This window comes from Callorhinus ursinus, unplaced genomic scaffold (assembly GCF_003265705.2).
Source record: "Callorhinus ursinus isolate GAN/ISIS: 27379988/994484 unplaced genomic scaffold, GSC_fseal_2.0 scaffold17, whole genome shotgun sequence".
Classification (NCBI taxonomy): Eukaryota; Metazoa; Chordata; class Mammalia; order Carnivora; family Otariidae; genus Callorhinus; species Callorhinus ursinus.
The window spans coordinates 34,000,876-34,016,771 of NW_027397079.1; the positions used below are offsets into that span (position 1 = coordinate 34,000,876).

Here is a 15,896-nt window from a genome sequence, read left to right on the forward strand (position 1 = left end):
AAAAAAAAACACAAGAAAAACAGAGTATCATCAAATATGATCAGGCTGGTGTATAGATCAGTGCCACACACTAGATTTTGGGTTTATTTTGGTCTATTTGAAGAAAGTGCCTCCCAAAATTTTTAAAGAAAGAAAAACTTATATATGTACAAAAATAAGGGTAAGTACAATGAAGGGATGGAATATGACTGTAAAGATGAAAATTATAAAAGATTTTATAGCAGGAATTGATAAGAAGTTGGTGGAAAAGAGAAAGAAGAGGAATTTTTAAAAAAGGGGCGAGGAGAGAATGTGATCAGGCAGGAGACTAGAACAAAGCCGTACACTAGAGATTTAGGGTATATTTTGGTCTGTTAGAAGAAACTGTATCCCAAAATTTTAAAGAGAGAACAACTTTATATATATATATATATACCAAAAATAGGGTTAACTACTATGAAGGGATAGAATATGACTCTAAAAATGAAAAATAAAAAACATTTTTTTAAAAAGGGATTGATAAGATGTTGGTTGAAAAAGGGAAAAAGAAAAATTCAAAAAAAAAGAAAAATTTAAAAAATTAACTTTGAATGACTGAAGAATCAGAGGGGAAGAAAGCCATGAATTCTATGTGCTGTATTCCCCTAGCACTGGAGTTCTGCCGTTCTCATTGATCGGTAAACTTGCTCTTGGCTGGCTGTTCTTGCTGATCTTCTGGGGGAGGGGCCTGTTGCTGTGGTTCCCAAATGTCTTTGCAGGAGGTGGAATTGCCCCACACTTGCTGGTCTGGGCTAAGTAATCTGCTCGGGTTTTCTGTCTGTTGCTTTTGTTCCCTGCAAGCTTTCCGTTCAGCTTTGGAGAACAAGAGTGAAAATGGTGGCCTCCTAATCTCCGGCCCAGAGGAGCTTAGGGGCCCCACTCCTCAGTGCGCCCCCAGAGAAAAGCAGTCAATCACTCCTGTCTCCCCAGTCTCTGGCCACACTCATTGCTCACTTGGCCTGTGACCGAGCATTTCTATCTCTGGCTCACGACCCCATGTGGAGTCTCCTAACCCAGCAGGTCCCTGTGGTGTGTTCCCATGCTGCTCCTCCTGGGGGAGGAAAGGGAGTCTCCCTGGATCTGCCGCTTGTTGGGTCCCTGCTGGAGGAGCAGTGGCCTGACTGTGCCATAGATCATGGTTTATGGCAACCCCAAGCTGAGAGCCCACGCCTCGGCTCCGTCTTTGCAGCCAGCTTCCCTGTTCCGATACCTGGGAGCTCTGCCACACTAGGCACCCCCGGTCTTTCTGTGACCCCAAGGGTCCTGAGACCACATTGTCCCGTGAGGGTTCCAACCCCCACTTAGCCACTGGAGAGACATCCCTCAGCAGAGCCAACTTCTAAAAGTTCCGATTTTGTGCTCCGGGGCTCTATCACTTGCCAGAAGCGGCCAATGGAGCCCTCCCCTCTGCCATCTATCCTCCTGATATCACCTCGGATTCACTTCTCTGCACATCCTACCTTCCAGAAAGTGGTCACTTTTCTGTTCAGAGAGTTGCTGCTATTCTTTTCTTCAATCTGCTGTTGAGTTCGTAGGTGTTCAGAATGGTTTGATCCCTATCCAGCTGAATTCCTGGGACCAGACAAAATTTAAGTCTCCTACTCCTCTGCCATCTTTCTCCTCCCCCCCAGGCACAGTTTTTATTTGTATTTTATTTTATTTTTCTATCCTTTTGAGCCATGTTTAACCCAAGGTGTATATACACTGAGGACATTGATTAAAAGACTGTGATGTAAGTTGGAGTGGTCAAGAGGGGACCAGCCAGCTTCTCACTGACCCCAAAGTACATCTGGTCACTCTCCAGGGACTCAGAGCTTGCTTCAACTAAAGATTCGCTGGCACCAGGCAGCCCTTGTTAAATTAGTCTAACCAAGCACCTGTCAGCTCACTCAGTTTTGTTCTTTGGCTGACATGAGAGCTGCAAGTCTGACTGCCAGCACTTTGGTACAGAATGTACTGTGGCATGCAGGAAAATGTCTAGGAAATGTCTAGGAAAGTAGAAGCCAATAGTTTAAGATGACACAGCAAGATTTGGACAAGGGCTCCCAGGGTATGTGAGCATGTCGAGGGTTGGCAATGTACAAAAAAATACATGTGCAAAAAAACTTGGGTTGATATTATCATGCATTGCTCATCTTTTATAAAGACAAGGAGTAATTTAAAGAATTAAAGAATAATCCAATCTTAGTTAGGAATGTATTCTGCATCATATGCCAGGTAGATTTGGTTTGATCTGTAATATGACTGTCAAGAACTGTGAAAGATGTAAGTAAGACCTTATGTTACTTGCAAACCAACAAGGTAACCTGCCACAGTTTCATGGACACTGGCAAAAGACACAAGACCTCTGGGTCAGAGATAAAGAACAGTTTATCACTCAAAGCAATGGCCATAGCCAAAGTATCATCAGTTTTATGCCGCTTGCCCAAGGCCTTGTTCCCACAGGGTGACATGAAAAGGGCCAAATGATACCTGTACCACCATGAATTGCTTTATAGGAGAAGAACCCCAGGCTCCAGGAACCAGAATCTTTTATAATGGGCAGTAAGCATGATTCTCTTTGCTCTGGTGGGAGGTATTATCTTTATCTTCCAATGCTATTTGCTACTTAAACATTTTTGAAACAATAGTCTTGGAACAAAGGCAGTCAGTGTTTCTGTTTGTACTCCCAACAATGACCAGTTTCATTCCCTTCAGAGGCTTCCTCCAGGGATCTGAGTTGCAGCCTGGGGCAAATAGAAACATGCTAATGGTTACTTTGGCTACTGCTACATGAGCCCCAGTTAGGAGGATTCTCTAATCTCTGCTACTCAGAGTGTAGTCCATGAATCAGCAGCATCTGGAAGCTTGTTGAACACCTAGAATCCCATTCTCACCCCTAGACCCAATGAATCAGAATCTGTAACAATCTGTAACATCTGTAACAAGATGCCCAGGAGATTCATATGCACATTAAATTTTTGAGAGGTACTACTTTAACTTATTCTGGACCTAGATAATTCTAAAAACCCAAGTAAATACTAGGGTATCTATGGCATAGTATTATGAAAAATGTCTGTAACTGGGGTAACCATATGTTCCCATTTATGCCTGTTTTCCCAGAGCAGTTATTGAGAGTATCCCCTTTTACTTACAAAAGTGTCCTGGTTTGAAAGATAAATTATATAAAGGTGACATTGGGGACCTTGTTTGGAGGAGCTGGGCCTGGGGTGCAAGGATATACCCTTGATGATGAAGGTACCCAAGAAGGATACATGTGTTTAGGGGAGGAAGATGAAAGAAAGAAAAAGAGAAAGAAGAAAGAAAGAAAAGAAAGAAAAAAAAAAAAAAAGAAAAAAAGAAAGAAAGAAGAAAGAAAGGGGAGAGAGGGAGGAAGGAAGGCAGGAAAGAAGGAAGAGAGAGGAAGGAAGGAAGATGATAGATGATAGATGATAGATGGATAGATAGATAGATAGATAGATAGATAGATAGATAGATAGATAGATACTGAAGTAAGGGCAGATCCCACATTGACCCCAGTGTAGACATCAAATTCTTGGTTCAGTGGTCAACCCTTGGCCTGCTTTGTATGGCAGTCCTGTATTCTTAAGCTTGTCTGCCTGTCTTTCCTTTTTTCATCTTTGCCTTGCAGAAAATCCTTCCAATATCCACTATATTGAACAGCTGAGTGGACTGGATGAATCCTTCTCAGGAACAAGCCTGCATCTCAGCACATCCTTTTCCACAGGCACTGTCTTTTCTGGCAGCTTCTTGGATTCCCTCCTGGCCACAGTAAGTGTAGCTAAGTGTAGCTTGCAGAGGGGAGGAAGGATGGTTCAAGCTTTGGGGAATAAGGAGAATGCCTCACAATTCAGAGTTCTCTTTGATTCTCTGAAAAAGCTTGTTCACATACATTATTTCATCTTTTTTCACAACTACTTGGCAGGAGAAGCCAAATTTTCACAGTTTCAAGATTAAAAACGTGTCTGCCCCTTAGAACCAGAACACTTAGTACCAGGAGGAATGAGCATATAAAAAGCAGGGTGCCTACCTATTAGCTTCAAGTGCATCTTGGCAGACCAAGCTCTGGTTTCAGAGCTTAGAAGACACTGCTTTCTCTTCTCTCTAAAATATCACCAACAGCTTATACAGAAATCAGCCATAAGGAGACATGGGGACCAAGGAAGAGCTTTGGCCTTTGGCGGTATGAGCTTTGTTCAGAGCTAAGTCAACCCTCCCTCCATGTTACCCCACTCCTGGGGTGTGTTTTTGACTACATGGTTGCTCTTCAGCTCTCACCTCCTCTTTAGCCTCTGAGCAGGTCCCTTGCCTTGACTATGGTATTTCCGTAAGTAGAGCTAATTCACTGGAGGAATACCTACTCTGTGCAGGGCACACTGTTCCAAGTGCTAGGAGTACAGCAGTGATGAAATAGACCAACATCTGTGCCCATATGGAGCTCGGGCTCATGGAGGAGAGTAACAGAAACATGATAAATAAGGAACATATGTGGCATGTCAGATAGCTAGAAGGCTAAGGCCATGTGAAATGAGAAATACAGGGATTAGGAAAGAAGCTGAAAGTTTCAATAGCATGGCCAGGGAAGGAAGGCAGCACTGACAGGGTGGCATGGGAGCCAAGCTCCAGAAGAGAAGAGAGCACAAGCCGTTCTGATCTTTGGGAAAGAAACACACCAGGCAGAGGGAAGAAGAGAAAAGGCATTGAGCGGGTGCCTGGGTGGCTCAGTTGGTTAAGCGACTGTCTTCAGCTCAGGTCATGATCCTGGAGTCCTGGGATCGAGTCCCGCATCGGGCTCCCTGCTCAGCAGGGAGTCTGCTTCTCCCTCTGACCCTCTTCCCTCTCATGCTCTCTGTCTCTCATTCTCTCTCTCTCAAATAAATAAATAAAATCTTTAAAAAAAAAAAAAAAGAAAAGAAAAGGCATTGAGCTGCAAGCACTCTTGGTTCATTCAAGGAATTGGACCAAAACACAAAATCTGTATGTATCCATTCATAAATGGCCGCAAGAACTCCTCCAAAGGAAATCCTTGTTACCTACAAGCCTCCCAGACTCTTTCTCCCTAGATTTTCCAAGGGAAGGGTTGCAGCCTGGCTGAATATCAGTGTACAGATGCACAGGGCTCTGAACACAGCTTGATAAACTTGTAGCCTTCTGTAATTCGTGTGGAAGGGGCATCATTCCTGAACTGTGTGGGTGCCTCAAAGGCACGGTTTACACTTTTTGGGGAGCGTGGCTAGGCCACACACGCTGCCCTCAAGGCATCAGTGCCACTGGTCCTGAGGGGATTATGTTGCCTTAGGCTCTGCTTCCCTGAGCACTGGGGTGGGGGAGGGTGTCTCATAAATCCCATCAAGCTCTCAGAGAGATAATACCAGGTCAGTGATAGTTTAACATTCAACAAGTTGGTAGACAATGAATTTCCTAAAGGGTTAGGCAGCATTCAGCCTTGACTGAGCCAGGAGTCAAGTCAGGTGACTTTTCTGGGAAGGTAGCTCTGTCAGGGAAAGGGTTTTATCACTGTCTGTCATTGATATGTCAGTTACTTTGCCAGTAATTAATGACTGGAATGTCAGGCAGAAGGTGACTTTGGATGAACTGGACCATTTTAAATGGGGTTAAGGTTCCAGTTCTCCTCAGAGATCCCTAGATGGCAGGCAGCTTTGTGCCTTAAATTAAACTGGAACCTTAATTAAACTCCAATGGCCCCAGGTAGGAACAAAGTCACAGACTGTTTAGAGCTAGTGGGGAGAGCAGGATGGCAGAACAGGGCTGAGAAAGACATTAAAACAAATGAACACATCATGTCAGCCAGCATAGCAAACACAAACTTGGTCATGGGAGCCAGCTGCTGGGCCTCTCCCCACTCACCATAGGTCTTGTGACCACACTGAGGAGTAGCACCACCTCCCAGGCTGCCTTCAGATATTGTATCAGTGGGCTTCTCCACGGGAGAGGACAATCTAGTCCTCCTGGAAAAGGAAATAAGCTATGTAAAAACTCAGGAGTCTTTCCCACAGTGAAGTCTGTGGGAGAGAGAAAATCCACACTGTGCCTGATCCAGGGGGGAGTCACATGAGGTCACAAGCATAGCAATGAAGCTTTGGGCAAATCTTTCCATCAAGGGGACTGGCTTGGGTCTTGACCTTCTGCATAACTACCTAGTGGCCTTCCGCCTCAGCTCTTGAATCCTTAATGATTCATGACACAACAAAATGAACACACTTTAATACTATTTGGAGCACCAGTCCCAAATCTCTGGCCATGATGAGCTGAACTTGACCTTTGAAAATGACCAGGTCATACTGCCCACTCTTGATTCCCTTGCCCCTAGGTCTGGTGCTACTGGCTTTCTAAGGGTGGGGGTGACTTCCCATTGTCCAGCCACACAGAAAGAAAGAGCCCAAAGGCCAGGTCTGGGCCTGCAATTCTATCATCTCGAGTCTTCTGAGTACTCTTTGATCTTGGCTAGTCTCTGACCTTACACCTGATCTTGTGGAAATGAGAACAGTAGCCTTGGAGAAGAGACCATTTATCCTCTGACATGAAAACATCTGGGAGCCACCACTGTGGTAGCTGCCGAATACATTTGTGAATACTGCAGTTTCTTCTCCATACATATTGGAGCATCTTCTTGCTGAGAAGTGGGAGAGAAAGGCAAAGATCTTGGTCTCCCCGTAAAGTTAGGATAGCAGTTCTGAGCTCCATGGTTATCACTCCTCTAACACATTCCCATGGCAGCTGCCACTAATGATCACAGTTCTCTGCCTCCAGATCACACCTACGGGTCTTTCCCAACACAGACCTCAAGGTAACTTCTCCCAATAAATTTTCTTGTTGGAATAGTATTAATAAACAGAGCAACAACTGTGATAGGAAGAGTAATAACATCTCTGAAGCACTTACTTTGGGCCAAGGTCTTTGCTACAATACTTTGTTTAATTCTTCTTTCAACCAATTAGGAGAATACAATTATGAGCTTCATTTTACAAATCAAGAATCTGAGGCTTAGAAGGACAAATAAAGTGCCAAAGTCACAGCACTTACAGATGACAAGCTTGTTTTCGAGCCCCACTTTGTATGATCCCAGAGTTAGACCTCGCTGTCATAGTCCTCTGTCCTTCCAGAAAGCTCTTTCTGTGATCATGAGTTTCCTTCTAGTGCATTCATTTTCAAGTTTTGCTTAAAGGAATCTACCCCCTGGTGCTCAGGCAGTGCTGAGCAGACAAGCAGGAAGGAACCCAGGGTGCACCTACCCCATCATGCCCCCCTGCCTGCACCTGTCCCCCCAGTCAGAACAACTGCTTTCATCTGTGCTGTGCATGAGGCTTCTGCCTAGGATTTGATGTGAAGGATGATTTCTGTTGTTAAGATTTGGAAAACTGCTCCCTAGAATTTAGAATATATGACCAACAGAGAGGGAGGCATAAAATGAAAGGACCAGAATCCTGTTCTCTCTTCTGAGATAGATTTCCAGTTTCCAGTCAAGAGTCCTATATGAGAGACAGGAGTCCACCATCCCACCCAATTTTGCATGTGCCTTTTGTCCCATAATTCCCCTCCCCAAAGAACACCTTCCAGGTGGTTCTTCCAACCTGCTGCCCAGCTCAATGCACCAAGAGATCTGTTTTCCATTGTTGCATGGTCAGAAATTATGATTCGGGGTCTGTTTCCCTGATGCCCACACTACACAGAAGTGCAAGGGGGAATACAGATGCATTTCAGAACAGACTCCCTCAGGAAAAAGGTGGTTAACACCTCAGCCAAGTCAGAAACAAGATGAGATCACTGGTCTTGACTCTTGACTTCTCCCCCTTTTTCTCCATTCCCCCTTAATAAATGCAAAGGAATGAATGTGCAAGTCCCAAGGATAGAACAAAGCCTGAATAATGTGCTGTGAAGTCGTCACTGCTTTTACTGAAGTTTTGTTTTGGATTTCATGTAGTTTTTTATTCTATCCCCTGATACACCTTTGATTTTTTTTTTCAACATAAAATAATAGTGTTGCCCTCCAAATCTGATACAGCTGACACTAGGGCCTCAAATACCCTCTGGTAGACTACTGTAAACTCCTGCCCCAGATGGGAAAACATATAGTTAGAAAATAGAATTCAGATTCACTTTTAATCCTTTATCAGCTTAATGTTATAAAAAAATATGGAGAGACACTCAGGTCCATAAGCAGGACTCTTATACAGCTTTGTAACAATAGAACTTCAGAACTGGACATGAACGTAGGGAGCAATTTCCTTACAAGTGAGGAAATTGAAGCTCACAGAAGTTACGTGACTCCCTTAAGGTCATTCAGCTGATTAGTTGCAGTTTTCTTACGACGTAGCTGCATTCTCAGAAGTATTTCTCAGAGAATGTTTGATCTTAAGGCCTTTTGAGATTAGATTTTCAGAATAAAAAGCAGCAAGTAGCCAGGATGTTAGTACCTATGTTATTAAGTAATATTGTAAGTTGTGAGAGAGACCTACAGCTTCATTGTAGCTAGAAGTCAAAACACTTTGGGCTGCAACATTTTCTAACCCTGAAAGTCCAAATTCTAGTAAATCTGATTATATTAGAAACAGTATCCAAGTTTAAAGGTCTTAAAATATTTGAAGCACATTTCAACTTTCCTATTTTCGTAAGAAAGAAAAAAGAAAAGGAAGGGAGGAGGGAGGAAGGAAGGGAGGAAAGGAGACAGGAAAAAAGAAAGAGATCAATACCATAGAACCCTGAATAATAAGAATACTAGATAAGCTCATGGAGGAAGGGTGACATGTAAATCCCTTTATTTTCCCCAATATAGAATTGCAATCCTTTTGATGTCAAAACTGAAGAAATGATATATTCAAAAGCTAAGCCTCTCTCAGTTAAATATGTAAAGTGCATGTTTCCCTAGAGCCCTTGACACCAGGATAACCCTAAAATTTATACCTTTTCTTTAATCAGTGGAGAATTATTCTAACAGCATTATGTTTGATCACCCTACACCATGGCCACTTGTTCTTAAACGGATTGTGGCTCAACCTGGATTTACATCCCCTGTTCGTGCCTGGGTTTCAGGGAGCTGATTCCATAAGCACCCTTCTGGGTAGCAGCAAAATGGAACAAAGAAGAAATAAGGAGGAGACCATCAGTCAGGGGATCACTTCAGTCAGGACATTAGGGAGGAAAAGGCATTTGAAGTCATCTTTTAACCTAAAAACTACTTTAAAACTTATTTTCCTGTTATTCTATCTTAATTCATATACCTTATATTATTTCTTAGACCCTCTTGTTCCAATGGCTTCTACATTTTACTAGCAATATTTATTTGTTAAAAACTGACTGCCAATTGCAGTTAGTATTCTTACAGCTGTTTAACACCTGCCTTGTTCAATGCACCCCTGAGGACATGAATGTTAAGTTGACAAAAGTCTGTCCTCTGAAAGACCATATCATTTAAGGAAGTGTTGCCCCAGAGGGTGATCTGAGCACCAACCAGTGGCAGAACCACCAGAGGTGCCCTTTAAATTTCTGATTCCCACTCTTCTCTGTACATTTTGATCCAATGGATCTTGGATCCCAGAATTCTACACTCATGAATATCCTTCCAGGCAATCCCGATACATGAGAACAGAATTTAGTAATGTGTGTGGTATATCTCATTTCATCCCACAAACAAGGCTCAACGATGGTATTATCATGTCAACTTTAAAGGTTATAAAACTGTTTCTGGACATGAATTGTCCAAAGGTACTCAGCTAGGATTCAGCTAAGTTTTTAGATAAAACAAAAGGTTGAACATTTAAAACACTATTCAATAGATTTGGGAAAATCTACTCGGTAATATATTACAGTGCTATTTACATGTATGCCAATGCCTAGTTTACCACTAAATATGATAGGAATCCTTTGGGATAATAGTTTAAGAACATAGCTAGGGTTATTCAGCTAAGATTAATCTCAACTAAGATTCAAAGTCAGGTGTGTTTCAGACAAACTACTAACTATAAAATACAGAAGGATGAAATGGAGCAAAAGCCAGTGGCTATGGAATCACAAAGAAAGGAAAACTTCTTTCTGATGGGGAGACCAGCATAGAGTTTGCCAGCCATAGAATTTGATGAGCAATCAGTCAGATGTTCCAAAGCAAAGGCATGAAGGAGTAAATATGTAGCTAGAGCAACAGATAGACTGTCGTGCACTGGAGGGCACCATTAATGGAGGAGATGAGCTTGGTTTTATAGAAGGGATATGACATTGAAGGTTTGAGGAGGGGGACAGCATGATTTGATTTGTGTCCTAGAGAATCTCTCTGGAAACATTTTGAACAGGGATTGCAAGTAAGAATAAAAACAAGACAGGAAGACTAGTAAACAGGCCCCTATCATAATTCAGTCTGCAGAAGACAAGTCCCTGAATTTAGAGAAAGTGAACTGGAAAATTTCTATGACAGTAACAATTGAGGTCATTCCTATTATTTTTAATAAAAACAAAAGTATTGACTTTTGTATAAGTAATATATAAACATATAAATCCTCATGTCTACTGGAATAAAAGTCTAATTTAGATAGAACAAAAGGTGGAACATTTAAAACACTACGTATTCAGTAGATTTGGGAAAATCTAATGGGTAATATATTACAGTGCTATTTACATGTATGCCAATGCCTAGTTTACACTAAATATGATAGGAATCCTTTGGGTTTAAGAACATAGCTAGGTTTATTCAGACTCAAAGTAGTTTTCAAAATAAGAAGTTGCCCCACACATCCTCCTTTGGTTTCATTTTGATACCAAAGATTCCAAAATTCTATTAATTTATTCAACACCTACTATTTGTGTAGTACCTAAGAGCTACAGGAGACCTAAATATTAATAAGACCCAAGTCAATACCTGTCCTCAGGCAGGTCACAGTCAAAAGGAGGAGACCATCAGTCAGGACATTAGGGAGGAAAAGGCATTTGAACTCATCTTTTAACCTACTTAATATAAGTAGGCTCACATCCAGAAGATTCAGTTACAGATGACAGTAATAATGTCAGTAGTCCCCTAAGGAAAAATCTATAGCAGTCACATTAAATACATAGTTTTAAATATATGTTGATGATTGTTAGGGTATCTGTGGTCTGACATACTCCTCTGGCTATTTTTGGAGGAGGGGACATCCTTGGTGTTAGCATCATTACCCACTTTCTTCTGCCACAGTGTGACCCCAAGGGAGCAGGAGCTGAGTCAATGGTATTTTCTCTGTACCTTGCCTAACCCAGTGCCCTACCTAAACTGAGAGCTTTTAGTTGATTTTAATAATGATGACTAGAGACCCTGTTTGCCTCACTGGGTCCATTTCAAACAGCGATGCCCCCTAAGTCTGCAAGACTGTACACCTCCACAGTGTCTGAGCTGGCTCTTCTGACTTTGCACACGGCTTGTCCTTGCTTTCCAGGCCTTCTACAATTATCACGTCCTGGAATTACTTCAGATGCTGGTGACAGGAGGGATAAGTTCTCAGCTGGAACACCATTTGGATAAGAGTATCTGTGGGCTGACCCACAGCTGCACTTCAGCCATGTCTGGAAGAGCGCGGTGTAAGCTGGGGCTTCTGTCCTTAACTGAAACCATTTTGTCAGACATTAAAGTGAGTCTACTCCTATCATGATAAAGGTTCCCACTTCCTTACCATGCTGGGTTTCTGAAAATGATTCAGGCTATTTGGGTTCCTAGATGGCCTAGAGCATAGAAAGAATAGCAAAAGCTAATACAACCTTGTATTCATAGAGTATTTTAGAATTTAAAGTATATTTTCACATATCCTATTTATTTTTTTTTTACAGTTCCAGGAGGTAGGTAAGACAGGTATTATTATCCTCATCTTCCAGATAAAAAATCCAAGTGTGCAGGAAGCATCTGAGAAATCTAATAACTTTGTACCTTAGCAAGGGTATTAATAATTATAATAACTAATATTTACTGAGCATGTTCCCTGTGCCTGTCTGCTTTGTTGTTGTTTACTTAACCTGTCCAAGGATTTATATGGTAGGCATTGTTATTAATTGCACTGAACAGATCAAGAAGCTAAGACTCAGAGAAACAAGGACTTGTCTGAGGCCACACTGTGTCCCACTGGAAAAGCAGGGGACCGTCCAAGGCAGTCTGGCTCTGCTCACTCTTCCTATACCTGAGCTGATAAAGAAATCTGATCATGTCAGCCTAAGTCAGGCAGAAGGGTTCTGTGTTTGGGTCTAAGACTCTGATTGGGCTAGCCAGTGGAAAATGCAAGGGGAAAAGGTCATTATGGCATATGTAGTGGGGCATCTGGGTGTTTGGGGATCATAGTGGAGTCTAGCCTGGGAATGAGTAATGTAGTTATCAGTGCCTTTTGGTTTAGCTTTGGTTGACATTACATTTAGCTCTCTACCAGTTGTCCAGGGCAGGGCATTTTAAGGAAATATTTTTTGTTTGTTCAGAGGACATCAGCAGAACCCCCTTCACATGGAGCAGGCTCTTCCAGGTCTCTGCACCTGATATGTCTTGATAGATACTGCCAAAAAGGGAAAACCCCATGCTCCATACATCTGAATTGCAGGTGCAAACAATATGGCAAAATTCCCTTAGCACATTTTGGTCCTTTGCATTTCTGTGGTCCTGGGCTCCTCACCCGAGATTGACTTGGGAGTGACTATAAGCCCAGGACAACTGCCACTGGCAACTTCTTGTCAGTATCAGAGATAACAGTGGACTGGTCAACATTGTTCTCCTTCCTTTCTTCACTTGTATCTTGTCCTTTGTTCTCTACCTTAGGGAATCACATAATGAAACAAACTGTTCTCACGTGACTTCATTGAATGCATTTGTTGATGCTTTGACCCTGTTGTCTATCCATCGCGCCCTTGTTGGCTATAGCCTGAGAGTAGTGTCAAGAAGAATGCTTGGGACTGTCAACTGTGGTAGAGTAGGATAAGATCACTCTCTGGAGGTCACTGAACATCCCAACCCATTATATAGCTTGAAAACTGAATTTTCCAATCTTTTACTCATTGTTACTTCTTTAATGGTTACCAAAATAGCAGTAGTAATAAAGACTAGCATAACAACATGCTACGTCATGCCCACAAGAGGCTCTTGAAAGATTACAGTGATAAAAACAATCACTGGGATTAGATGCTCAAAACTTATCATAAACCTAATTTCCTACTTGACACTGCCACCATAAAAGATATTAGGAAACAGTTTTGGGTCTTCCAAACTTTTACTACAAGGAAAGATAATAATTTTCCAGTAAGTGCTTGTTATTGCTTAATTAAAGTACCAACAGACACATGTTTTTCTCTTTTCTCCCCAGCCAAGAAAGACATTTGGGCAAGTGTTCTGTGGCTCATTAGATAATTTTGGAATCCTGTGCCTTGGTTTATACCGCATGATAGATGAAGAGGAGAACAAGCCAGAACAAAAAAGGGGAGTATCCTTGCTTGGAGAGTGCTACCCATCTATCCAAGCATAAGAGCCAAAGCTACTTTATTCAATGTGAAAGAGAAGTCCAGAGCTCAGGGTCCATAATTACAAAGAAGGGTCCAGGGGAAGTAGACAGTGATATAGGAAGAAGGAAGCTGGGTGTAAGTAACATGAATGAACTGATGATCAAATTAATATTGACCATGTAAGGATAATGGTGTCTGTGTCCCCAGTGAAACCTGAGATGTAGACCCAGATTTTAAATCAGAATTCTTTTGTAACTTACCCCTCATCCATGTCTATGCAACTTCTTTTTTTTATCTTTATTTATTTTTATTATGTTCTCTTAGCTAACATATAATACATCAGTAGTTTTTGATGTAGTGTTCAACAATTCATTAGTTGCATATAACACCCAGTGCTCATCCCAACACGTGCCCACCTTAGTACCCATCACCCAGTCACCCCATCTCCCCACACCCCTCCCTTCTATAACCCTCAGTTTGGTTCCTGGAATCCAGAGTCTCTCATGGTTTGTCTCCCTCTCTGATTTCTTCCCATTCAGTTTTCCCTCCCTTCCCCTGTGGTCCTCTGCTCTATTCCTTTTGTTCCATATATGAGTGAAACCATATGATAATTGTCTTTCTCTGCTTGACTGATTTCACTTAGCATAATCCCCTCCAGTTCCATCCATGTCGATGCAAATGGTGGGTATTCATCCTTTCTGATGGCTGAGTAATATTCCATTGTATATATGTACCACATCTTCTTTATCCATTCGTCTGTTGAAGGGCATCTTGGTTCCTTTCACAGTTTGGTTATTGTGGATATTGCTACTATGAACATTGGGATGCATGTGCCCCTTCTTTTTACTACATCTGTATCTTTGGGGTAAATACCAAGTAGTGCAATCGCTGGGTCATAGGGTAGCTCTATTTTTAACATCTTGAGGAACTTCCATACTGTTTTCCAGAGTGGCTGTATCAGCTTGTCTATACAACTTCTTAAAGCTGAAAGCCACTGTGCACATTGGAAAGATTTTGTTTTCTGTTGGACTCATTAGGTAAATGTTTATTAACTGCCTCATTTCTAGACCACTGTGTTTTACATGTATAAGTTATGGGAGCGATATGCTCAGATTTCAGTTGAAAGAGCAATCTGACCACAGTGTAGGAGAACATAGAGGAAATGCATGTGGAGGGCAGGAGGGGAAAAGAGAGTGTGCAATCTACAGACAACACAATAATATAGGTCCGAACTAGGATCCTCACAGTGGGAATGGACAAGATTCAGTAGGAGAGATTAAAAACAATAGAGTGGAAGAAGATTGAAGGAAACTTGTTCTCTTTCCTAAGGGGAACAAAACCAAGATACTTAAAGTGGGGTAGTCTTGAATGGAAAGAAGACTTTTCTACTCATCAAAGAAAGGAAGGAAAAGAATGGGTGCCAAGACAAACATAGCCATAGGTGAGCGCTGTGCTCAAAGGAATTTGTGTGTAACACCAGGATTTCCCCGTGAAGTATAGGCATGGCCATTGCTGAGATGATAGCAGCACTAGAGTTTGAAAGAAAAAGTGTCCCAAGTGCCACAGGCCTAAATAAACACGGAGGTCTGTAGATGACACCAATGAATCGAGTGGGAGGGTGATACGGCTATAGAGCATTAATCACAAAGATGCTGAGGGAGCCCTGGTGTTCTGGAAGCAGTACTGGGAAGCACGAATGATGCTGGTTTCTCTCTCTCTCTCTGAACTCCATGCCCTTGCTCCAACACCTCCAGAAAACCCATGGAGCTCAGTAATTGGGAGAACGTGCAGCCTATACTTGAGAGGACCTCCAGGAAGGAAATGATATTTCTGTTTCAAAGGGAGTCTTTGACTATAGTAGGTCTTGCTTAAACTATTATAGACATTATGGGGACTCAGTGGGAAAGATAAAAGGGGGAAGATCATTCAACAAAAAGAGGTTAGAGGTGCCCTGAGATGGTTGTTCAGGAAAAAAGAGGTGACCACTCGGGACAGCAATGAAGAAATGCAGGATGAAAGGCATGAAAGGTTAATCTGCCTCAGTGTTCTGACATGAACACTGGTGTGTTAATTAATTCACATTATTGAGAATTTGCTATGTGCCTGATACTAGGCTAAGGCATCCTGCTTCCCTATGAAGTCTTTTTATGCAGGTCCAGCCTCTGGGTGTTCTTTAAGACTCATTGAAAAGGGGAGTGTGTCAGAGGGGGAGACAAACCATGAGAGATGATGCACTCTGAAAAACAAACTGAGGGTTCTAGAGGGGAGGGGGGGAGGGGGATGGGTTATCCTGGTGATGGGTATTGAGGAGGGCACGTTCTGCATGGAGCACTGGGTGTTATGAACAAACAATGAATCATGGAACACTGCACCAAAAACTAATGATGTAATATATGGGGATTAACATAACAATAAAAAAATTAAAAAAA

General features: G+C 42.1%; 1 protein-coding gene across 1 annotated transcript in view; it reads left to right on the plus strand.

The window, feature by feature from the left end:
• KCNU1 (potassium calcium-activated channel subfamily U member 1) overlaps nucleotides 1-15,896 on the plus strand; it is a 145,528-nt gene that overhangs the window by 128,426 nt on the left and 1,206 nt on the right. Inside the window, exons 21-23 of the mRNA XM_073902636.1 lie at nucleotides 3,650-3,789; nucleotides 11,436-11,627; nucleotides 13,332-13,465. Coding sequence (XP_073758737.1) covers nucleotides 3,650-3,789; nucleotides 11,436-11,627; nucleotides 13,332-13,465 — 466 coding nt within the window. The remainder of the gene's footprint in view (nucleotides 1-3,649; nucleotides 3,790-11,435; nucleotides 11,628-13,331; nucleotides 13,466-15,896) is intronic.